Source organism: Cinclus cinclus, chromosome 1 (assembly GCF_963662255.1).
Source record: "Cinclus cinclus chromosome 1, bCinCin1.1, whole genome shotgun sequence".
NCBI classification, from domain to species: domain Eukaryota; kingdom Metazoa; phylum Chordata; class Aves; order Passeriformes; family Cinclidae; genus Cinclus; species Cinclus cinclus.
The window spans coordinates 20,542,452-20,567,452 of NC_085046.1; the positions used below are offsets into that span (position 1 = coordinate 20,542,452).

Genomic DNA, 25,001 nt, shown 5'->3' on the forward strand with positions numbered 1-25,001 from the left:
AATATATTGAAAGTTTATGTAGTAGTATTTTTTAATCTTTAATTTTCTTTTTTTAAATCCTTGGAATTAGCCAGTTTTGCACATTGAATTTTTTTTGCAAATTTTTAATGCCTAATGTCAGATAAATATTCTTTCTTCCTTACTCCATGAAATAAAAAAATCCTTATTCACCTTTGGATTTTTTTTTCTGCTTTACTCTCTCCCCAGTCTTTCCTAGTAAAGGTTTTTTATTTCAATTTTGAAATTTTATCCCCAATTTTTCTGAATGATACCATCAAAGTCAGTTCCTTGTTGTATAGACATTGGTGTGATGCCAGTAGGTATAAACGCTCTGTTATGCCAGTCCAGCATTCCTGGACATTCACAGCGTTATCACAGCTAATGTTTAGTGTCCACAGAAACCATTTCCAGGCAGAAATCCACTTCTAGTGCTCTTTCTTTTAGGATGCCCAAGGCTGTTCCCTGGGTTTAGAGTAACTGGGTATCAGTATCTGGTGTCTCCAATTGGTTCTGCTTTCTTCACTGAACTCCACTTAGGCTGCACAAAACTTCAGCTTGTGATTATTAAAAAGCAGAATAGAGAATTGACGTGGTCTTGGCAAAGAATTTCCTAGGGGGTTTTTGTTGTTGTTGTTATTGTTAAGCAGAGCAGGAGCTGAAGGTGTGTAAAAACTCTTAGTTTTTGAATTTCCATGTCTAATCTCACCCTTTCTAAAGTAGCAGTTGTTGAGCATTTCAGATGGAACAGAGATATCAGCTGCAGTGGAAATACAAATGGTGTTGACAAACCATTATTGAATCAACTGAAGCTACATGTCAAAACTACAGGAAAAAAATTGAATTCATGCCAATGGCTAATCAGCAAGTTGTTAAAGTAGTGTGTGTAGTTGTGTCGATGGTGTTTGATGCTGAGGATGTCGCTTCTAGTTTGATGGTGAGTTTGATTACATGTGAAAGGAATGCTCAGAATGGAAAGAGAAAAATGAACTGTGGAGCCAAAACCAGTGCAGATTAAATTAAAAAAACCCCAAGTTTTAATTCTTTCAAGCTGCATGTATTTTGCAGAAGCATAAAACTGTATTTTTAAATAGAATAATATTAGGCAATTATTAAGCAGAACAGTAGTCAGTTTTGTCATTAGCAGAGTGATTTGGTCTAAAAATCTAGAAACAGTAATCTTCCTAGGCTACTGTTGCTATAGACAACTAGCATGAGAAAATTACAGAACAGAACAGAATCTTCCTCGAGCATGGAGGATTAACAAGAAAACGGTTTTACTCAAATTCTGCATGCTGCTCTACTTAAAGAGAGCTGGCTGCTGTTCTTTGGTACTTAGATTTTTGACTCAGATTTTTACATTAGATGAATGATAAACATTTTTCTCCTATCAGTGGAATGAGTGATAAACCACTACACTCTTCTAATACTCTTCTATCTCAGAACGTTTTGATTTAAATATTGTAGACTTTATTGCTATCTGCCAGAATACATTTGTATTACTCTGAATGTGGACCCATTCTTTTAGCTGTGACTGTGAGAAATGATTTATTTTGTAAAATAAATTAATCTGTTCATAGCTGCTATTCTGAAACTCTGTATATTTTCAGTGGATTTTAATGAGCAAAATGCAGCAGAGTATCATTGGCTGAAGGTCACACAGCTTTAAGTGAAAATTAATTACCTAAAGTGTGTAGTTGGGCTTAAGCTCTCTTGTAACTGCTGCTGCATGAAAATAACCATAAGCAGACACAGTTGAGTCAATTCCTAGTTTTAAGACAAGTGTATAGTGGGTCAGCAGTTTCTCCTGTTACTGAAAGAGTAAATTTTCTTCTACCTGCCTGGTCTTCATCTCCACATCTTGACAGTCAGAGCATACCTGTACATACCCAGTCAGTTATTAGCCTTTTTTTAGTACAGAGATTTGGGGGTAGACAGACATAACAAATAATTTCTTCACTGAAACACCAGTTTTGATTGAAGCATATTTGATGGAAGACAGTACCAGTAGTTTTGTTGTCTGGGACTTAACCAACCTGTCATCAGCCAAATAATTATTTGTATAGATCTTTTGGAAAGAAAATAGAATCTGGAAATATGTGAAATGAAATCCATAAATTAATTTCTAGAGCAGACTGTCTTGAGTAAAAATACTACAACTCATTCTGCAGATGGGTAAGTGTTGAAGTCAGAATGCACATGTGAACATCTGTATTACCTAAATAGTTATTAAAAACTCTGATAGTTATGTGTGTCATAGTAGAGTCAGAGAAACTTGGGGGGGGGGGGTCCCTAGCAAAGAACCATAAGTAGTACCATTATATTATTTTTCTTCACAACTATTTGTGTGTATGAAGTCAGAAAGCTTCCTAATGCTCAGCAGTCCAAATTTAATGTTTTCTGAAAAACAACTGTGGCTATTACTCTTAGTGGTCCTGGACTGTGCATTTGCAGCAAGGTAAATTTTGCTTCAAAAAGTAAGTATGTAGATTATTCATAGGCTACTGAATCTAAATACCCATCATTTCTGCCTCTCCCTACTTACCCTTCCTTTTAGTGAATATGAAAATTTCCAAATGTCCAACAAAACCAAATAAGGAATTTTTCAGTTGACACACTGACTTTCCCTGCATGCTCTGTCAGACTGTACAAAGGCAGTTACATGGTATTGTAAATGTCCTCTAAAAGTCAGCTTTATCACTGCAGTCTTTTTGTATTTTTCCCTCTTTCATTGTATAAATAAGAGAGAGTAGGAAGTGGGACAGCTCTAAGGCTACGATATTCTGGATGAAAGGTACAGGCACTTCTTAATTATTTTTTATGATACTCATAGAAAGTTATGACAAGCTGAGACAATTCAGAACTTCTAGGAATGTCAGAGTGTGGTAATACACTATATAAAAGAGTACCAACAAGTTGAAATGTTATGCAGAATAGAACAAAAAAATATTCCAGTGCAAACAATAGGAAGAAAGACAGGAGGTTAATAGGTGCTTTCTAAACACTGTCTGTGACATGCAAATCCACATTGTATTGAAGTTTGAAGTCAAGACTCACTGAAGGTGAAAAGACAGCATGGAATAAATGTCTGTCTGGTGACTTCAGGTGATGGAAACTCTCTGGGGACACTTCAGCTGTGTAGGTCTTTAAAAAATTTCCTTCCCTTTGTTTCTAGGTCTTTGAGCACAGAGGCCTCAAAAGAATTGGCTGTCCATTTTCAGTTACAGCGTTTTGGCATTTCTAGACTTGAGGAGTCAGATAAGCAGAGAAAACACCTTTCCGAGAAATCTGAATTAGTTACAAATTACTGCTTTTGAAGGAAAATGTCCTGTCTCGGTCTCCTGGAACCACTTTGGTTTTGGATTACATTTTTTCATTTCTGACTTTGATCACTGTAACCTGTTCTACACATTCTTAGGGCCTTTCTTCTGCATCCTTGATAGCATTGTCTCTCAGAAGAATGAACATTCGCTTCTCATTGTAAACAATCTCTTTCATCAGAGTTCAACTGAGGGGCACCTCAGCAAACACTGACACTGCTATAGGAGAGCCTAAATGTGGGTCAGTGGTGTTTACCAGAGCTGGGCCGAGGGGGAGTGTTAGTTGGTACAGCATTTAAGCTCAGAACACCTACAGAGATTGTCAGTGGTGTGAAAGGAAACAAGATGCATGTGTAAAAATTTATTATTAGTATGCGTTAACAGCTTTGGTTTCTACAAAAGTAACCTATGTCTATCCTTTAATTTGAGGTCTTCTGCTTTGAAAAGGTAGTGAAAAATATCTATGCACTTCCTTTTTTTTTTTTTTTCATTTCTAAATCCAGTAAATGCTTGTAATCAAATTTTGAAGAAGTATGTTTTCATCAGAGAAGAAATTAAAAATCACATTTTGAAGATTCCACTTCAGGAAATGGTCACAGAGCATGTGGATTAAGGGTCTTTAGTTTTCCAGATTAAGAGGAATTGGTTTTGTTGGAACAGTCTGGACACCTAAATGGAAAAGATACAGATGTGTGAGGCAACAGCAGAAATGATTTCTAGACTAAAGTAGGGTTCCCATTTTCTGGGTGCTGTTTAAGTGCAGGGAAGCAAATGCCATTCTGTTTTTGACAATAGCGTTCACCTGACTAAATCAGCACTGACTCTTCAAATATTCCTATTGTTAATTTAAGAGCTCCTTTCTTCAGGAAGAGACCCATTTTTAAAATTAATGTTGAAGGAGGATGTTTCCTGTGGAAACTGTCTGCTCCCAGAAAGAATTGAAATTACTCTACTGATTGGTTTAAGATTTGTAGTGTAAATGCTATTGCTTAATGAATTTAGGTTGTTCTGAATAACACAGCAGTTCATAAGCAATTCCAAATAAGTTTTCTAGTGGAAAGGCTAGCTTTGAGGTGTCATTGTTGCCAGGGGACATCTCAAAGTAAAACACCTCTGAAAGGTTCTACCCTGCTCTAGCTTTGTGAGATTACAGAGCTTAAGTGTGAAACCTTGTTCTGTTATTTTTGTGTCCACTCTGATTTTAATTGCAGATTAATTAGTTCCTAATACAGGTGTGTGGTCCTTTTTGGGAACAGATGCTTCTGAACAGTTTGCTTATTGTTTGTTTGGAAGGTTTTCTGTGGGAGAAGTTGTACTTGTTACATTCATATCAGTGATTTTCAAGCCAGCATTTATCAAGTAACTTTTAGGTTTTGTCTTAACTTTTCATTCTGGTAAAAGAGGCTCTACATGTGATGCAACAGTTTGTGGTGACATATTTGTTTCTAATGAAACCAGTTAATTACATCAATTTACCCAGTGTCTTGGTGTCTTAATCTTCCTTAAAGATAAAAAAAAATTGCATTTGCACTTTGCAAATGAAGCATTGTCATTTATGAAGTTTTGGGGGAGTTTGGGGGGGGGGGGGTTTGGTTTGTTATGGTTTTGTGTTTTTTTGTTGTTTTTTTGGTTGGTTGGGGGTTTTTTGGGGTTTGTTTTGGGTTTGTTTTTTTAGGGGGTGTTGGTTTGGTTTTGGTTTTTTTTTTTTATTTAATTAGAAATGCAGTTTGTGTTTTCATGAGAAACTTTGAGAAATGTGGGTTTGGCTTTCATGAGAGATTTTAGCCATCATACATTTTTTAGCTTTGCTCAGGAGAAATATTTGTTACATTTTCTTTTTCCTGTTTCCCACATTGTTTGAATGAGAAGCCAACTCTGATAGCTGCTAGGAAATAGCAGATCTCCCTGTCTGCTCATAATTTTGATGGTCTCTACTTCAGCTTTTTCAATGCCTAGATAAAATCTTGTGAATGGGGGATGGGGAGTAGTTCCAGCAGTTCCAATAGGAACTTCTCAGCAACATTTAGATACAAAGATTGAAAATATAATACTACCATTTGTTGCATGAGATACTCTTTAAAATGAAGGAAGGAAGGATAGAGAATAAAGGATAGAAAACCAGTGTAAGAAGAGAACCTTTTCTAGATTCACAAATCAAAAATGAAGGAATTTCCCACAAACTGTTAAGCTCTCAATTTAGTATATTGTAGCAGCACTTCTGATTTGGAAAACTTACAAAGAAAATATGCCTAAGTAATGACCATGAATATCACATTAAACATTTTTAGGAAGAATGTCTCCTTAATCATTTCAAGTCTATTTTAAATAGAGTTAGGAAGAAAAGTGATTCTAGAGGTAACCCATCAAATTACTTTTCCAGTTTCCTAGTTCTCTTCAAAGTGTGTACTCTGTTTACTTTCTGCTTCCTGAGTTTGCCCTTCAGTTGGTTAAGAAACAAAATTTTGTCTGATTTTTAAAAATTAGCATAGGTTGTGGGAACATATTTGAGACTAATGGGCAATAATTTACTTGAGACAATATTTTGGCAATAACTTGATGGGTACATTGCCTCTGAACATCAGCTAGCTCTGTGTTTAGTGGCAAGCTTGTGGTGAAAGTGTGAAGCACCTGTTGTGAAAAATGCACTGAGCAATATAGGAATGGTGGGTCATTTCCTGCCTGGTTGTAGGATGTACTTTCCTGAGGACTACATTTTCTTTTTCCTCCTATTAGCATGTATTACTTTAATATATAAACTGAAATTGGGGGCTGGAAGGTAACAAATTGGGTCCTACCTCATAGGAAAACTTCTAGAAGGGATTGCAGCCTCCTGTCTGTGGAAGAAGGGGGCTATGAGCAACATCTAATTCACATGTACATTAGCCTGCCAAGGGAAAGACTGATTTTTAAAGAAACACATTCTAGTTGTTTCATTCTTTTTTGTAGAATATGCAGAGTGGTTTGCAAGTTGTAAATACATCAAAGAAACTTATAAATGCAGTTTTATAATTTATAAGTCACTCTATCAAATGCTGAAGTAGAGGTACTGGATGGAAGGAAATGCTGAGAACATGTATCATTCTGTATCACTTTTAAGTGTGAAAACAATGTTGGTTCCAGTTACGTTTGATACAACTGCAAAAACATTGGGCCTGAGCCATCAAATAATGGGTAAATAATTCTGGGATTGAAATTTGGATTAATAGACATACTGTCTCATTGTTAAAATGCAAATAATAGAGTTTTTAATTGTATTGAAGTATTTAAAAACAAAATTGATAATTAATGAATTGTTGCATTTAAAAAATAGTATTTGTAATTCCAAATACAAGTGAAAAGCAAAATATTGATATTTTTCCTCCATCATTTGCTTCTTCCACTAGTTTGGTGCCCTAACTTTTCCACCTACAACTCCCACTTACTTCTGCCACAATTGTTTCATTTTCAGCTGTATTAAGTAGCAAGGTATTGTTTATGCTGTTGCTCAGATAGCAGTTCAGTAGGATACAGCCATCCATTGAGAACTCACCTGAAGTTTTCTTAAACATACCTTTTGTAATATACCAGGCTCTTGTGTATTGTGTTCCTTTTTTCCCCTCCTGATCACCAAGCATATCCACCTTACACAATGCACAATCCATTTACCACTGGATTCTGCATTTGGCGTGTTATGTTTGCAGCTATTGCAGTCTGCTAGTTCTGAAATTAGGTATTGTTTATAAATATATTTTTGCATAATTGATTCACAAACAACTTCCTTCTGTGGGTCATTGCTATAGAATATTTTATGGCACAACTTGGAATCGTTCCAGTGCCTGATAGCTTCCAGCCTGTGAATGAGTTAATGGTTAGTTCACAGTAGATGTTGGCCTGAAAAGTGAAAGTCTTTTTCATAAGCCTTTTTCTCATTTGTATATTTAAACTCTGGCTTTTTAGTGTTCAAAATTATTTTGAATTTTAGTTTTCTGCATGTATTTGCATATACTACTGTCCTTTTTATTTGAACCACTCTAGATAGTGGAGCAAGTATTGTTACACCCTAAGCAATTTGTAGTTCATCCAGTATTTGTGAGTAAATTGAGGGGAGAAACATAAACTTTTTGATTCTCTCAAAGATCTTCTGAAGTCTTAACCCAAAAGCTATGCTTTGATAGATTTAATGCATTTTCATTTCCTGATTGTTTACAAATCATTGTATAGAACACACAGAGTTAGGAAGACAACATTAGCTTTCTTAATAGTTTAATCTGGCATCAAGTGAAGAACTGAAAGAAGGGTGTTAGTTAAACAGTAGAACACTCCTTTCTAGAAATTCTGTAAATGCAGTGCTATGCTCCAGTGTCCACACCAAGGTTTGGCACAATGGTGTATTTATGGCAGAGATAAGGCAGAGTTAAAAGGTGCTGTTCATCATAAGCTGCAACCTCAGCACATGGAGAGGGGAAAAAAGGTTGAGTTTAGTTTCCCTTTTTTTTTTCCCTCAACAGCTGCATATAGGTGTGATTGTCAAAGGTTATAAACCAGAGCAAGTCAGTAAATAAACCTATTTAGGAGAGCAAATAGTATATTCATAATCAGGGGTTATCTTCATGGAATCATTCCAGAAATGGTGTTTTGAAAGAGAAATTTTGAGTCATTTCCACACAGAATTTTTTATAAGAGCCTAAAAGCTAAACCACTGTCTTCTGAAATACGGAATTTAATATAATTACAGTAACACAATGAAGAGAACACAAATAAAATGAACAGCTTCTCCACATATCCCATGTACCTTTACATGAGGTAAGAGTAGAAGTCATAAATCTTGATAGTGCCAGGCTCACACCACTCATTCTTTGCTTTACAAAGAACCTTCCCTTTTACTTTATATTTTAATTGTAGCCTACTAACTGTGTATTTTCAATACCAGCTAATGATACCAGGAATACTATGACTTAGAGTTAGGAATATGGTATTCTCAATGGTAAAATAGTAGTTCCAGCCTGTTGTGTGTTCTGTTGGAGAAAATGAGTCTCTATGAATGGCTGTTAATCCTTCATCCCTTGTTATAAATACGTGTTCTGGATGGAATCCAAGAAGTCATTTGTCCCCTTACAATTTTTCTTCCTGAGAAAATGTCCTGAAGTCGTTAATGTGTTACAGAACTTAGGAAGCAGAGAGTTTTAAATACAGTTAGTGAATGCCTATTAAAGATATTTTTAAGTGAAGTGTTCTTGGGCAAAACAACAGGGAAATTATTTTGTAGCCATTTGTCTCTTTGCATGTTTTTTCTCCAGAATGTCTGAAGACCAGATGTTCTTTCTGAGCAGGGCACCATGTATCCTTAGAAGTGGAGGCTTACATATTTTTTTATTCTCCATTCAGCCTGCTTTATTCCCATGTTCCCAAGCCCTACTGGGATAGATGCAGGAACTAGAAACAGTAAATGAGACTCCCAACATGCCAACATATGCTTTAAAATAGTAACTGTTGTAGTCCTGTTCTGAAGCTTTGTGCCAAGCTCTTTTGAAGTTTTTTGCAAAACTCAGACACTGCCTAATAAACCTGTGGCATGACAGACTGAACTTGTGTAGAGAATCTCTATCAGGAGACTTTAGTTCATTTTATAAATGGCAGGAGCCTGGTTGAAATCAGTTTGGGTTGTAGCTGTTGTATGATCCACAAAACCTTAATACATGTTGCAGCTATGGAATCCCTGGGACCATAGGGTGAATCCATGTACAGCATCAGATTTAATCCAAGTACAGTCACAAAGATCTTTAGCAACCAATTTATAACCACTTTTTAAAAAACATTAAAAAATACATTTGTCATCCCTTTATTAACTCCTTTCATACAGGTAGCAGCTTTGTTCCATACAAAATAAAAACAACACCTTTGACTTCTTTTGATAAGGCAGCTCTGCTTTCAGGTTAGGATATGTGAATGAATGAATGAATGAATTGAAAGTCTAAATGTGGAAGGACACAAATACAGAGAAAAGGCAGGTACAGGGATTGTCTATGGAGGAGGGACCTTCAAACTCCTAGCAAAGGTAAAACACATTTAGTGGTATTTTAGATACTGCCTTCATTTTCTGTCTTTCTTCTCTTGCATAAGAAGTTACATGTCATTAGCTACATGAATAACATATGCTTTTGTTTCTAAAACTGTAGCAACTTCAATATTTAAGTACATTTTTTCCAGTGTTGGTTTCTTTTACATGAGAAATTTAGGAAATCTGTTTTCTTTATGTGTTACAGGAGTCAATGCCATTTTCCTCTACCAGCTGATAGTTTAGGGTATCTTATACATGTACTTTCAAAATAACTGTTACAGAGGGGTGCCACAGTTGTCAGAGACTGGTATGAAAATGCTGAAGTAGTGCAGGTGTATTCAGAGAAGAAATTCAGTCACTGCCTATGTGTAGTTAAGAAAGATTATGCAATTGGAGTGAGATGGGCTTTACTGTATAATACAGCTTTAATTAAAAAACACATGTTTTATTAATAAAAAATACACTTTTTTATAAAAGCTAATTGCTCTGTTGTTCTACTGGTAGAAATAGCTGCCTGAAATAATATACTTCAAATATTTAACATAAACAGCAATAGTGTTTGCATAATATATGAAATTGTGATGTTTGTGAATATTTTGTATTTTCTCTGCACATGTAGCAACATGTGCATATAAAGATTTCCTAAAGTACTACTTACCAACACAAAATAACGATGGATCACATGCCATTATTAATATAATTTTTTCCTCATTGCTTCACAAAACCTGTACATTTCATATGAAAAGCCATAAAATATTACTGTTAGGTTAATAAATGAGGCAAAGAATTGTCTTTTAGCAACACTTGGCATATTTGAGTTATAGAATAATTGATCCAGTCTATTTTCAAAACCATGTCATCATTCTGGATTGGAGCAGGCCAGAGGGTATTTGTCATCCCAAAAGAGAATTATATGGTTTAAGTGGGAAACCGAATACTGTAAGCTGGTTTCCAACATTAAGTGCAGCTTTCAGTATTGTGAGAACTGTATTTAGGAAGATTTAAATTTCTGCAGTCCATCTTCACTTTGCTATCAAATGTTCCTGACGTATATATTCATTTCCTGCCTCCTAACTGTAATTCCCAAATAGAATTAGTATGTTAATACTCACCACTGCGTTGTATAGCACTCAGCTCATGTCTATAGATTGAAATATTATTAGATGTAGAAATAGTATTTAATACTAGATATTATTTTTGTAATATAGAAAAAGGGTAGCATAATAGTAGAAGCTAAGATTCATCTTGAATGAATTATATTGTGGAGGTTTTGGAAGTCATAAAGTATAGAATTTGTCCACTTCCAGCTTGTTTCCTTCTAGAAACAAAGTTTCATGTTTGTATAGCTTTGCATTCTGTCTTCCAAGGGAAAAAAAAAATGCTATGTGAAAATAATTTGAAAAGCTTTCAGCTTAAGATTGTGACTGGAGAACAGTATGTAATTTAGTTAGTAGGTAAGAATTCCAGTAAACTCAAATTTGCTGACTCTTGGTCTATAATTCCAGTAATATATTTTTTCTTTCAAAACAAAGACCTTGTTTTGTGTTGATAAGTAAAACAAGCTAGTAACTGAATAAGAAAAATACTATATACCTAATCTTGGTTTGATAAAGAGCTCCTAGGAAAACCTATAGAAAAACCTGTTACTTAATTTCAATCAGTGCCCCAGTTCTGTTGAACCTTCATCTTAATGAGAGTCAGCAGCTGTTTTTTTATATCACTCTAAGACTTTGAACCTATTTTTGCTGCTGTAGTGATGAAAACTTTCCTGCTTTTCAGCTGATTCAAGTCTGTGTTAAATTTTACTTTATGGTTCACTGCCTAGCAGGTCCCTACAAGTAAAACTGTCTGACACCTTTAGGACACACAAACTCATTTGTATGTGTAGTGATACATATGGCAGTTCTGTTCCTTGCCCCCAAATAAAGCTGCATTCAATTAATTCTGTTCTTCTTAGTTGAGTTGTTGTATCTCAGGGTGTAAAAAGCATTTCAATTTTTGCTTTGGTAGCAGGATCCCTTTACCTTTTGAAGAAGAACATTCTCTGTGTCCTCCAGGATACATACAGTGGATGTGGAGATTCATTGCAAATAATGATTACAGCTACAGGAGGCCTGACGTTGGACATTCTGTTTTCAGAGCACTCTCTGGTTTGAAATGCAATCTGGTCATATGTGAAAGACCTGTAGGTCCAAATGATAATGATACAGTTACATAGTATATATCCACAGGATTGTGTGAGGTGTCTTTTCTCTTTCAAAAGGTAATCTCCTAAGGAACCTTGCTGACAATAAAATCAAGTTTCTTTTTGAACCAACTCGCTGAGATGCTCTGCCTGGCATCCAGTTTCAATAATCAGTTTTGAGACTCCTGTTTCCTCTGTAAAATTGAAATTAGGCAATGGATTCAGAAGTCAGCTGGAGATGGGAATTTCAGAGATCCGATGAACCTTGTTTTCTTAGGAAGCCATTTTGGAAAAGTTGATGCCTTGAAAGCCACTGATTATAGCATTGAAAAATACACACTTTTCTCTGTAATACAAGACTGGATTGAATAAACTTTTGTTCTCCAGATGCGATCAAGTTACAGCAAGTTAAAAAGTTGATAAACAATCAGTGTTTCTATATTGTTTTTAGGTTAATTTATAAGAAAGTTAATATTACAATATGTAATTCTACACTATCACTATTGAGTGATATGTGGAAGAAACATAAAGCAGTTCATATGCAGCAGATTTCATTTTTTATGGCAATGGGTCTTTCAGGGTGTGATTTTTGTAAAAATTTGTAGCCAGGATTTCAGTGGGGCTTAGCCTTTATGTTCTGCTTTGGATTTGTAGAATGAAAAGTTTGGGAATGTTTTCATTAAAACTTATGAAGAATATTTTTTTGGCTCTGAGGCTAAACATGGGATCTTAAAATAACTGGTACTACTGATGAGAATAACTTTTCAAAGTAATATAAAATGACTTGTTTGTGTATCATAAGAGCCAATGAGTGAAACATGATTTCTGGGACATGTTGTACTTGGTATTGGAAATAATTATTGTAATTAACTGTTTATGAGATTCCCTTATATGGAACTTTCCCTGCATGGGTTACATCAAAATACAATTCATAGGGCTGGGATGGGGAATCTATTTTGGCACATATGGTGAAATATCAGCTTGGGCAGCTGAAGTATGTTTTTGTTAGATGTTTATCACATTTTCAGCTTTATTGCTTGAAGGAGCAATGGTATTTTTTCCCCTCAGATACAAATATATGGACTAATTGAACTTTTATCTGCATAGTGGAAATGAATGACATGATAAGTTAAGAGGTTGTATGGGATTTGTATGTAAAAGATCTTGCATTTTAAACTTTTTATAGGACAGCAATCTCAGTGAAAAGTTAGAATCACAGGTAAGAGAGGTTGGGTTTTTGGTCATCTCTCTAAGGCAGACTTTTCTAAGTTTCTGTCTGAAATTACTTGCTTAGAGCATGAGTAAATCACATTTAGTGAATAAAAAATGTTAATTTGTAACAATATGGAGGCTTTACCATACTGGAAAATTCCTTTGAAAGAGAGAGAATTTTCAGTACAACTAATGCATGTAGTGACTTTATCTCTTAAGTTCTTCCCATGTATACATACATGAACTGAAAAACTAAGGACCTGAAAAATTAAGATGCTAACAGAAATACACACTATTTATAATTGGACTATAAAAAATTACTGGCAGTTACAGAGGACTTGCTTTAAAGAATCTGTTTTGCATCACATGAAACTGGGGAAAGTACTACATTAACAAGGTAATTTGTGGGGAGGGAGGACAACACAAATTATAGCCTTTATTCTTGGATTATGTTGAGATTGTATGGAAGGAACTGCAAACTCAGAAACCAAAGCAGAAATATGTAGTTTACATTTGAAATTGTGTCTGTGCCATTGGAAGTTACTTTGGGTTATGTCCTTCCATACCTTTGGAAATTCTAAGAGTTCTCCCTTGTTATGTAGGCTTTCTGAGCTGCTGATTTGAGCTACCACAAAAATATCCCTTCTTTAGAGTTAAATCATGAATATTGAAATCACTAATCATCTTGTTGTTAATAAGCTCTATGTGCTATGGCATTGATTTAAAACTGAGAAATATTTGCATTTGTTTATTGTAATACACTGTGATAATGAAATCTACGCCTGCTTAGTATGTTTTGTGTTACCCATTATGACAGGGTATGTGCTTAACAGTTGCACAACTTCATACATTATTTGGCATCATGAACCTTACTGTGTTGAGCTAGTATAGTCTTCTTATATGAAAGTACTTTAAGGGATTTTAGAACATACGTAAACATGAAGATACAGTGTTAAAATACTCGTTTGATGTAAATGTTCTTATTATAATTAATTTACAAAATTAGTGGAAAAGTTTTCATTAAACAGTAGGTTTGTTTCTATTAAGTCATATTTATGGATCCATAAAATTACATTATTGTGATACTGAATTAATATAAAAATCTAGCATTTATATTTCCAGCACATAAAGCAAGCAATTTGCTAGTTGTTCTCATCAGGAGAGATTAGCAGGAAAAAGAGACTCCTCCCAAATTAATTTCTTCCGTGCGCTTTCCCACTTGGAGCTCTTGAGTACGAATTATTGGAACTGTAGTTTCTAATTAGCTTTTGTGCCACAACATCCACATGAAAAAACTTGCATAAAATTTGTGTAAAAGTTCGTGGAATAATCTTTAGCAAATTTCTTGATTGTTTTGTCGCTATCAGCAAAATTGCCAAATTGCTTTAAATTTTCTTCTGTTGTATTGAAATTTTCATTAATTTAGCTTCCAACTGTGGGTGTAGTATGGCTGAATATTTTCTTAGTAATCTGTATCTGAAGTAAGAATATTTTATTCTTTGTGTGTTTTTTTTTTCACTCCCATAGGACATGGCCCTTGTTGCTCCTGAAGCACCTTCAGAACAAGCAAGAAGGGTTTTCCAAACATATGACCCTGAGGGTAAAAGCTGTATTTGGTGCTGAAATAAGATTTTTTTCTATAGAAATGTGCTCATTAAGAGAAGAATGTAATGCTTAGTCCTTAAGAAATGTTCAGTACAGGAGTCAATCTACAAGTGACATTGAGCACCCTGGCCTTCTGGAAGGTCTCCCTGCCCACAGCAGGCAGGTTGGAGAGAGGTGATCTTTAAGATCCCTTCTAACCCAAACCATTCCATAAATCTGTGAAGAAATTATCTGAGAATTCTGCAGTATGGGAAGTTCTGCAATAGGAAGTAGAGTTTTTAAGAGAGAGATCTTTTAACCTTGTGTTCTTTGTAGTTAATGTAAAGCTTAAATAAAATTTATTTCTCCTGTATTAAATTTTCATAAAAGAACTGATCTTTTATGATTAATTCTTCATGAGATCTTGTTCTTGAATGTATGCAGCATGCACAGAAAATTTTCTTATGTTTTGGAAAACAGGATGTCTAGCATTCAGGTACTATTTTAACTGATCAAAAGGGGAAAATGGTACAGTTATTATCCCAAGGTACCTAGTGGGAAACTCTATGCAAAGATTGAATTCTTAGTAAGTATTAAGCTTCTAAGTGTATGAGTGATAAATCCAGTTTCTGTATTGCACTCTTCTTTTTTTTTTTTTTTTTTTTTAAGTGTGAGAGTACCATGTGAAAACTCCTTTTCTTCTAGAACTCCACCATTTGCTTGCAAATTTTACAGACGAAAATATGTTGTATTTGTATTTTTGAGTGAAGTTTGTTCTCCTGGAAAGCATTTTGTTTCTTTTTCTCACAAGAAGCTTTACTACTTCTTTAGATAATGGGTTTATACCTGACACACTGCTAGAAGATGTAATGAAGGCTCTGGACCTTGTATCAGATCCTGAATAGTAAGTATAATACAATTTAAATACTGCAGAAGTATCAATTGATGACATTAATTATCACTTAAGGCTTTTTTTCTTGATTTGGCTTACTGCATATGTTTTATCATTTCGGGTTGGTTTTGGTTTGGGATTTTTTTTTAGAGTTTGGATTTTTTCCTAGTTTACATTCTGGGCACAGAATGTTACTTTGAAATGTTAAGCTTTAAATTAAAGGGGAAAAATTAAAATTAAGATGTCTGTAACTTTGGTAGTGATAACTAGAAGCAAAAAAATCCCTCAAACCTACTGCATTGCTATATATTGAGGAGACAGTCAGGATTATATTTCTCTATATTAATGCGGGTGAAATGGTGCAGCAGAAGAGCTAAACAGACAAAGTATTCAGAGGCAAGTTTGGATTACCACTGGGGCTTTCTGCAGAGTTGGAAGCTGAAACTGCTTCAGTTACAGTGTTGTTTCCACCAGCACTCAGGACCTAGTGGTGTTTATAATTGTCATTTATTTTCAGAAATAACACATTGATTCCCAGGGTTAAATTCAAATGTTTTAGCTCTTAATATGGACAGACAAGACTAATATTAAGTTACAGCAGTTAAAAACTTGCCATGTTTTTTTGACTAAATGTTTAACCGAGAAAGGAGAGCTGAGCACTTGTACTTTTTTACTGCTCCAAAAGTTGCTTCTGCTCTCTTGTATTTGTCTAGTTTAGTTGGGTCAAAACTGGAATGACTGTGGAGACTGCAAGTTCACTTACCACAGCCATCTAAAATGTGATTGAGCCCATTTTCCGTCCTTTCAAATGTTTATGTGTAATGAAGTTTACTGTGTTGTTCTCTGGAGGATAGGAGTAAAAATTGAAATTAAGAAATACCCAAACCAAAAGAAAGTACAGGACAAAAGGCTCACATTCATGTTATGACAGTAAGTGGTGATATCTGACAAAGACTTTTTTTTTAAAGGAGGGGAAGGGAAAAAAAGCTATCATTTAACGGGTCTGAGAAAATTTCTTTTGCCTTTTTGTTCTGCTGTCTCAGTAAATCTGCATAAATCCTCTTTCTTCATTCAGTGGTTTTTCCATTTGGCTGTTTGACTTTCAGGGCATTTGTGGCATAGCCCTGCCCTATTTTATTTTGCATAGCACATAAAATACAAATTGATGTACGAAGAGCCATTCTGAAGACCTGCTGTATTGAAAAGCCGTGATCAAACCATGGAATAAGCAGCCTTAAATCACCTCCTTTTAAATAAATATATTGCCTAATACTATTATCTTGAGAACCTACTCTGTTTAGGTTCTAGATGTTCTGTCTTTTTAGCATGGAACACAAGTATAAATAATGTATTTCAAGCTCCATACAGGCTTTTTTGCTTGTTATTTGTTTGTTTGTTTTTAAGGAAAACTAAAGGCCTTGCCTCCAAATGTACTGTTTTAATTTGTGATTATCTAATCCAAGGCTTTACTTTTCTCAGAATCTCAGAATGTATAAAGATCAGACCTGATTAGAATTTTAGAACTGTAGAGGGGAAAACTGTGTAGAGCAGACATGAATTAGCAAGGTGACTTAGCCAGTTCTGATCGTTGCATGTGTTTTTAGTAAATTTCTCCAGTCTTTTAGTAAATGTATCTGAGAACCCACCTATCTCATTTGTTTTGCTTTTTCTAAAAACAGTCTGATGCTATTTAGAGCACCAATTTGAGCACACCTATCAATGTAGGTTTAACTTGCTTAAAACATTTTATGGTCTCTGTCTATTTGACCAGTAGTGGAGGCTTTTGTCCCCACACACTCCTCAGCCTTAACAATACAAAGGCCATAACCCCAACACTCAAAACCTCTTCAGTTCAGGTGCCAGGCTTTGCACTCAGCAGACTGAAGCACAAGCACACGTGTTCAGTAGCTCTGCTGTGGTACCATGAACATTGAAAGGTGTTAATGATTTGCTGAAGGAGACAACTTCAGTTGAAACATAGCACAACCCAAGTTCATTAGATCTACCCTCCTGCTTAACTGATTGCATTTTGTTCCTTGGCCATACTTAAAAACTTAGGTGGTGCTGTATTTTTAAACAGTTCTTGTATTTCTTTAGTGAGTATATACTTTGCTTTAATTTTATTGCGTAATTTTAAGTGCATTTTTGAAATTACCTGTTTTGGTTCTGTTTGCAAACACAATGTTTTTGCAACTCTATTGCAGCATTTCAAAAATTTGGGCAGGTTTCAAAAAGCCACTGAAATAGCCAAAATTTGTACTTGGAGAGCAGTGAGAATGAGAAATAGAAGGATTGAAGTCCAGTATATTGCAAATCCTCAGCTGTGATTTCAATTGAATAGTGACTATTTTTAAAGATAATAAATTAGCATAGTCTATAGGATGCGACATACAGTGTTACGAATTTTAAAATTCTTCTTCCAAGGATCTTAACAAAGCCAGTCTCTTAAGATTTGCATAATACATCCTCTGTGTTGAGGGAGAAGCAAAAATAATCAAAATAATTTACTACTAGTTCTTTGTTAGGACCAAGAAAGGAAGTGACTTAAAGATGAAGGAATATAAGTGGTAGTCAAAAGGACAAAATGCTTCTGTGCAACAAATCAAAAAGACCTTAGAAACAACATTTTCTGCCCATAGCCTCCAACAAAAGAGACCTGGGGGGTGGTTAAAGGCTAAGTAGTAAAAGAGGCATCTATGAGAAAGATGAATCTAAGAGTGTGTCTTCTGAAAGGAAAGCATAGTGTATACATTTAAAAAAGGGAAGAATCTGGATTTATGGAATGTTAAGTGTGAATACAATATAAAACAGAGTTAAAATCTGTAGACTAATAAGCAGAGTTATAAAACAAAAACTAATAGTGTTCTTTATCAGCGCCAAGAGGCTTGCAAGAGGTTTATAGTTCTCATAGATGATTCCCAATGTTCTAAAAGTATTCAAAGTCAATTAGAAAAGTGCAGTGAGTTCTTCATATTCATCAGAGAAGGTGGTAGGGAGCAGTTCTTCTCATCACTGGAGAAGATTACAGAGTGGTTCTGCACTTAAGCCTTTTGATGCATGGTCAGAGTAACTAAGATTCTGAAGTGTCAAAATAAGTAAAAAAAAAACAAAAAAAACAAAACAAAAGCCTGAAGAAACATGAGAATGACATTGCTTAACTATTTTAGGTTACCTACTACTGTGAACTGCACTAGTAGCACAGTATAGTAATGAGAAAGGTGACAAATGAACAATAGGACTTAAAAAAGGGATTTGAAGACCGGTCTAGGCAAAATTCACATATAAATATTTCATGTATAAACATGGAATAGAAAGGAGGATTTTTGTAGATAAAGAATTGATCAAAGAATAAAAATGTCACCTTTTCTTAATGGAGGGAAATAATTAGAGGACTTTTACAGGAATTTGTATTAAGTCTGTGTATTTTATTATTTTATCACCAAGGATTTGACAGTAGGTATTTTTATGATTGTTGCTGATACAAAGGTGTTTGATGTGTTAAAAAATGTGTAGGAGCAGCAGAAGCTAGTAGAATATATGGGGAGAAGTGTCAATAAAATAAATGTAGATTGGTTGCTCAGGGGATAAAGCAATGCTGATTTCACATTCATATACACTGTGAGCTAGATATTACTGGTCAGGAAACAGATCTCTAGATTTAAACTCAGTGATAGACATATGAAGTGGGATTCATGGGAGTTATGTCATTGTATAAATGCCTGATCTTTCACTCCATCTTGGAAATAAAAAATATTGTAGAAAGGTATCAGGAAAGCAGCAAGGCTAATTAAAGATACATAATGCCATTAGTGCAAGGAAAAGATAGGTTAGGACTGTTTGACCTGGAAAAGACAGACAACAATTGACACAGTAAATAAGGAATGACTGGTAAGTGCTTCACACAATACAAAAATGAGCTGTCATCAAACTGAATCGGGTGACAGATTCAAAACAGAGAAGACACTTATTCCCAGAATCCATAGCTTAATTTTAATTTTTTGAGTGTAGTTTATTAGGAGCCAGAAATGTAGATGGGTTCAAAGCCAATTAGGCACATGCATGGAAAGAAAAATACATATCTTTGTGTTTTAGATACTGCCTGTCACTGAAGATGTCTGAGCAGCAGGCTGCTGGAAATGGGGAGGGTAAACTAAGGATGTGTGTTTGCCCTGTTGTTCTCTATCATAACATCCACTACTGACCAGTGTCAGGAACAGGATACTGGGCAAGACGCTCTGTTGGTTTGATCCAATGAGGACATTCTTGTGTACGGTACAACTTGTAACTCAAGCAGAGGGCTAGGTAGATGCAAATAGATACAATCTGCTGCCTGTAGAAATATATTGCTTAAATAGATATATAGTCTTATAATTGACCTCTGTTTGCAGTGACCTGAAATTAGACCGTAGTCATGCAGTAAGGCTTCCAGACTAGTACTGTTAGTATTTCCATTGTTTGTTGGTTCTGGCTTCTTTGATACAGAGTACGTGATGTAAATAAGAAATGTATCTGTTAAATTTAATTTTATTTCAGCGTACTTAGAAAATCTTGGAAGGTTTTCAAATCTCTGTTTAAAAACAGGTTGTTTGGCAGTGACAGAGCTATATTTGAAAGATGACTGTTTTTTGTATCTTTAAAGAATGCTTACAAGACAGTAAAATGCCTTTTGGGCTGTAAACCTGGTTTTAGATTATATGCGTTTCAAATTATTTTACCAAATATGGTGGTCCTTCAGAATTATCACTTTTTTAATTTAAAATAACAGATTACTTTTACTTAAAAATAACCATGTTTTGGCAACTTGCATGCCATTCTGGTGCAGTTGTCACGATTAAAAATAGAATAGTATTGCTATACTTGGCAGTCAATGCTGTGGTAGCACAGCATAACTTAGTCATGCAAGAGTAGAAGTGTCTTACTCATACTTTTATATGCAATGTTTGTATTTTAGTGTAAACCTCATGAAGACCAAATTAGACCCAGAGGGGCTGGGCATCATACTACTGGGTCCCTTTCTGCAAGAATTTTTCCCTGAGCAGGTAATGAATATAGCTTTATTGCTGCAGGACATCATTTATTCTGTTTGTCTTTGAGATTCATTAAAAACTTCCACAAATATCACAAGAGTAATTTTTAATAAGTATTTTCTTCATTCAATTCAGATGATCAGCAGATAACTTCTGTATTCCACCACAGATGGTAGACTTCTGTTTTCTACAGCATGTCCATGATTTTGTCAGCTTTACAGTGGAAGGAAACTGTTGTTCTGAATTTAACTTCGGGGAATATATAATCATTTTGCATATGACATTGAATTGTTTCCTTACTCACAAAGTTCGTTTGAATTTGTTTTTTGCTGAGAATAACTGACTATGCTGGTTTTATCAATATTAAAAATGTTGCTTGCAAATGGGAAAAGGTTGCAAACATAGTATCCCTTTTTTCAATCTCTCTGTACTCTGTAGATCAGGTAGCTCTTACACACACTGACACCTTGCTCAGTGAATTTTTTTTTCCTTCTGAAAAGTGAAATTCTGCAGAAATTATGAACTAATTTCTTCCTTTCAAATACTGTGAGGAAATAGATACCAGTGATGGTTGGAATTGTTGATGTTAAGATTTGAACATACAGCTACAGCTCCAGAGATCCATATTAGATTCCTTCGCTTAGAATATTCAAATCCCTATTCTTACTCTCCTAGAAAGTAGTCAACTCCACCTCAAAAGCAGGAAAGTATCTCAGCTTTTCTTCTGAAAGCTGTTGGCTTAGAAAACAATTATTCAAAGCTATTCAGCCTGATGCCTTACTTCTTAGGGCAGTCACCTGGAGAGGGGGATTCCTGAATTTTTTTTTTATTTTTTTTTCTTCTTTTTTTCTTTTTAAACAATACTGCTCAAAATTCGTAACTTCCATTGGACGAGGACTGGGAAATAGAATTTTTTTTCCTTTCTGAGTGAGCATAACTTCCTCAGGGAAATGAATATGCCCTTTTTCCTTCCCAGGAAGACTTAATTTTATTTATCTCTGAAGCAACCTCTGTAAGCAGAGTTGCCTCTTACCTTCCTTTTCACTGCTCTGCCTCCACTGAATAGCCTGGACGGCTGTGAGATATCCATAGAGAGACAGAGTTTGTGAATCATTCAGGAGTAGAAAAATGAATGAGGGTTTTTGTAATCTGATTGACATACTGTAACCTGAGCAGATTTATTCTCATTCCAGCCTTTACTTTCACGTGCTCAAAAAGAGAGATAAGCTTTTGTTAGGAACCTGGTCCAGTAGGCATAAAAGAAATGATACTACACCTAATTTGTGTTTCATGGTTCAGTGAAATCCAAAGCTTTCAGTCCTCTTAGGACTACAGCATTTAAACACCTGGACCAGTAAAGATCACCAAGAGCCAGTGCATTTGCTGTTGGATCTCGGAAGAACCGGTGTCTTCAAAATTAGTTTACTTAGAGAGGCATCGGAGTATGTTAGCTTTTTAGCTTTCAGATGGAGAGCTAGTTAAAAACCTTTTAGCATCTAAACCGCTGTAAATAAACATGCATGTGAGTATTGCATAAGGTGTCTGACCTTAAAACGTAGGATGGCTTCTCCATGGTCAGTGCTGAAGTAGAAGTTCAAAGTGTCCAGGTAAACACAGAAAATCATGACTTGCTCTTTGAGGAATTACTCATTAATTTACAGACATTTGTTTTTTTTTTTATTTGTGATAAGAAAGGTAAAATGAAGATTTTGTCACCTAAAAGAAATGGTACTTTTTTAGAGTTTTTTTTTATTCTTCCTGGTTGAATGCATCTGTCTAATTGTAAAGAGAAGAGAATCAAGGTACAATGGATGCCACATGAAATTAACTACCTTCTTTCTATTAGGACTCCAGGGTTTCAGAGTCATTCACTGTTTACCATTATAATGGACTGAAGCAATCTAATTATAATGAAAAGGTAAGATTTAAAATTAAGCCCTAATAACAGTCACTAAGCAAAACTGAATATACTTGCAGGCAAAATACTCTAACTTGAAACAGACTTTTTAGAAAGCTATTATTTTGATAATTTTCTTCCAAAATTCTATATTTGAAATTGGAAACTTCTTTGTGCTCCTAATCATATTTGATCAATCTATACTAGATTGCTTTCAAAGACCATGTCATTGAAGCTCTGCATTTTGAAGAGAGCACTTGTCATGCCTACCTGTCATAAGGGGGGTCTGAACTGTAAGGGACAATGGAGACGTACACAAAGTGCAACTTGTAGAAGTAACTCTATCTAAATTAGATTGTTCAGAATTTTTTGTGAATATTTTAGTAGTCCACACTTTCATTAAAAAATCGGGGGTTTTTTTGAGCTAGTTACTGAGGAAACAAAGATGACCTGTTTGAATTTCAGCATTCTTGAAAAAAAGGGGTATACCAGACACAGTATGACTGCTTCTAAGTTCCTGAAGAAGAATTTAAAGTAAAAGATTGTAAAGCATTAAGAGATATAAGGAACAAGAATGACTTCAGTAATACTTCTTCCAGAAAATATACCTACTCAGTCTTTGGAAGAGCTTGTAGTTAAGTCCTTAAAATTACCTGTGAAATCTCCAGCAGTTCCATATCCCAAAATGTAAGCAGAAGCATTCAAAGATTAAGGCTTTTTTATTTCATACTTCCATTTCATTAAAAAAAAAAAAAGGATGTAAAACTTCACTGACCTGGTGAAAATAATCATCTAATCTTTCAGTTTTTGAGCAGGCTGACAGAGTTTGGTTTACTTTGACAGGTCATGTATGTAGAAGGCACAGCAGTTGTCATGGGCTTTGAAGAACCAATGCTGCAGACGGATGACACTCCTGTGAAACGCTGCTTGCAGACCAAATGGCCATACATAGAACTGCTCTGGAGCACAGACCGATCTCCTTCCCTAAACTAATGTTGTCCATGAACAACATCCAGCCGTCGCATCCTCCAGTGGGGATACGGAACTGGAATTGGCTTGGGGAGTGGTGTACTTTGACTGTGTGGAGTTATACACTGGTATCATTGAGGAATTGTAAATAATGATTACAAACACTTTTTCAGTGTTAATTGGAATATTTAATTTTTTAATCAGATTGATTTCTATTATAATAGTTTGTCTTTTTTGGCCACTGTAGTACTGTTAATGTGAGTTATCCTAAAAAAAAAAAAAAAATCCTACTTAAAAAGTCTTACCGTTATTTTGCCATCTCATGGAGATTTGAAAAATTCTGATATTGCAGAATCTGCATATTAGATGTCACATCTTGAAACACGAAACATATTCAGCTTTCTCAGAACCATATAGGCATGTTTTATTATTTAAATTCTATTAGCTTACATTACAGTACCATAATGTGTGGACTAGACTGGCCTTTGCACTGGATATGTTTTAATGAGTTTAAATTTTCTGCCGTTGTTCCTAAAATCTAATTTTACCTAAAGAGCTTGCACAATGTGACATAAATATGATACATTTTTAGGTATAAGCATAATTCTTAAATACTCTTTTCTTGGCAGTTGTATATTACTGTGGCTTAGTTATTGGGCATGTTAAAAGTGAACAGAAAATCTGAGGGAAAATAGATATATTAATATTTATTTTAATTTGTATAAAAGAAATGTAAAAACAGCAGAAAGAATTTCTTGTTCTATAATCTTTAAACTATTCAAAACTTACAGTATTGCCAAATACCTCTTCTTAATTTGTCCAAACAGCAGTGTAAGCCAGCATTACTATATGTGTTAAGTGCATGAGAACATCTGTTACTACATTATTATATTCCTTTATTTATTATCAACTTCTTAGCCCTAAAATAAAATCTTTTCCTTGAATCACATATTATTTAAAGTTTGGTTTACTTGGACTTGTATGCTGCTTCTCTGAGATAATGAAAAGGGATCACAGGTTTAGAAATGTCAGCTTTCAAGTTGAATGCATCTTGTGGGAGAAAAAGCCCATACCAAAAGGTAATTGCCTGACTTCCAGAATTACCATGACCATTCCTTATTGCAGACTGACAGACAGCAGACTATCTTAGTATTAAGAGTGTATTTTTGTTAGATTTCTTTTTCTGAAAAATAATAATTCCTTTGCAGATTCCTTAATTTTTCTTAGGACTCACTTTACTTAGAACACAAGTATTCTGTCTTGCAGTGTGGGCTTGACATGAAAAACTTGTGCAACAGTGATGTTACTGCTGAAAAATATAGATATATTAAGAGAATCTGCCTGTGAAGTGTGGAACTTCACTTTTCAAAAAATACTCAAGCTTGATAGGTATTTTTTTAGCTGGTTTTTCACATTTAAGAGCAATGTCTTTAGACTTCCACTGACACCTTGGAAGGGGAAAATTCACTATTCTTGCTCTTTCTCTTGAATTCTGGTGTCTGTCCTTGTCTTGTACTAGAGTATCTCACACCAGGTTTTGCACTGAATCATAGCTTGAATCTGTTAGAATATGCATCTTTTTTTCTAGCCCACTCTCACAAAATTGATGTTCTATCTCCAGAAAAAAAATAAAAGTTAGAAGCCCATCTGATGTGAGATCTGTCTTTTAAGTATTAGTCTGGATTAAAACTTCTGCTGTACTCTACAGACATTAGCTGATGATGGTGTGAAATAAGAACCCTCATTCTTTTTTCCTTCATGCTGTCTAGTTGTTAGAGGTCTGGATTCTGGTTTACTTCACTTGTTTTTGAATTACAGAGGCTAACTAACAGTGCTTTATGGCATTTAGGCAGCTCATCTTAGAGCCTCAGCCAAGTGAAT

At 34.9% G+C, this 25,001-nt stretch overlaps 1 protein-coding gene across 4 annotated transcripts in view; it reads left to right on the plus strand.

The window, feature by feature from the left end:
• Positions 1–24,069, plus strand: part of MINDY3 (MINDY lysine 48 deubiquitinase 3) — a 47,899-nt gene extending 23,830 nt beyond the window's left edge. For all 4 annotated transcript variants that reach the window (XM_062507682.1, XM_062507691.1, XM_062507699.1 and 1 more), the window contains 5 exons: positions 14,279–14,351; positions 15,167–15,239; positions 20,179–20,266; positions 22,101–22,172; positions 22,995–24,069. In XM_062507682.1, the coding sequence (XP_062363666.1) occupies positions 14,279–14,351; positions 15,167–15,239; positions 20,179–20,266; positions 22,101–22,172; positions 22,995–23,144 (456 nt within the window). In that variant the 3' untranslated portion in view covers positions 23,145–24,069. The remainder of the gene's footprint in view (positions 1–14,278; positions 14,352–15,166; positions 15,240–20,178; positions 20,267–22,100; positions 22,173–22,994) is intronic.
• Positions 24,070–25,001: the final 932 nt, after the last annotated feature.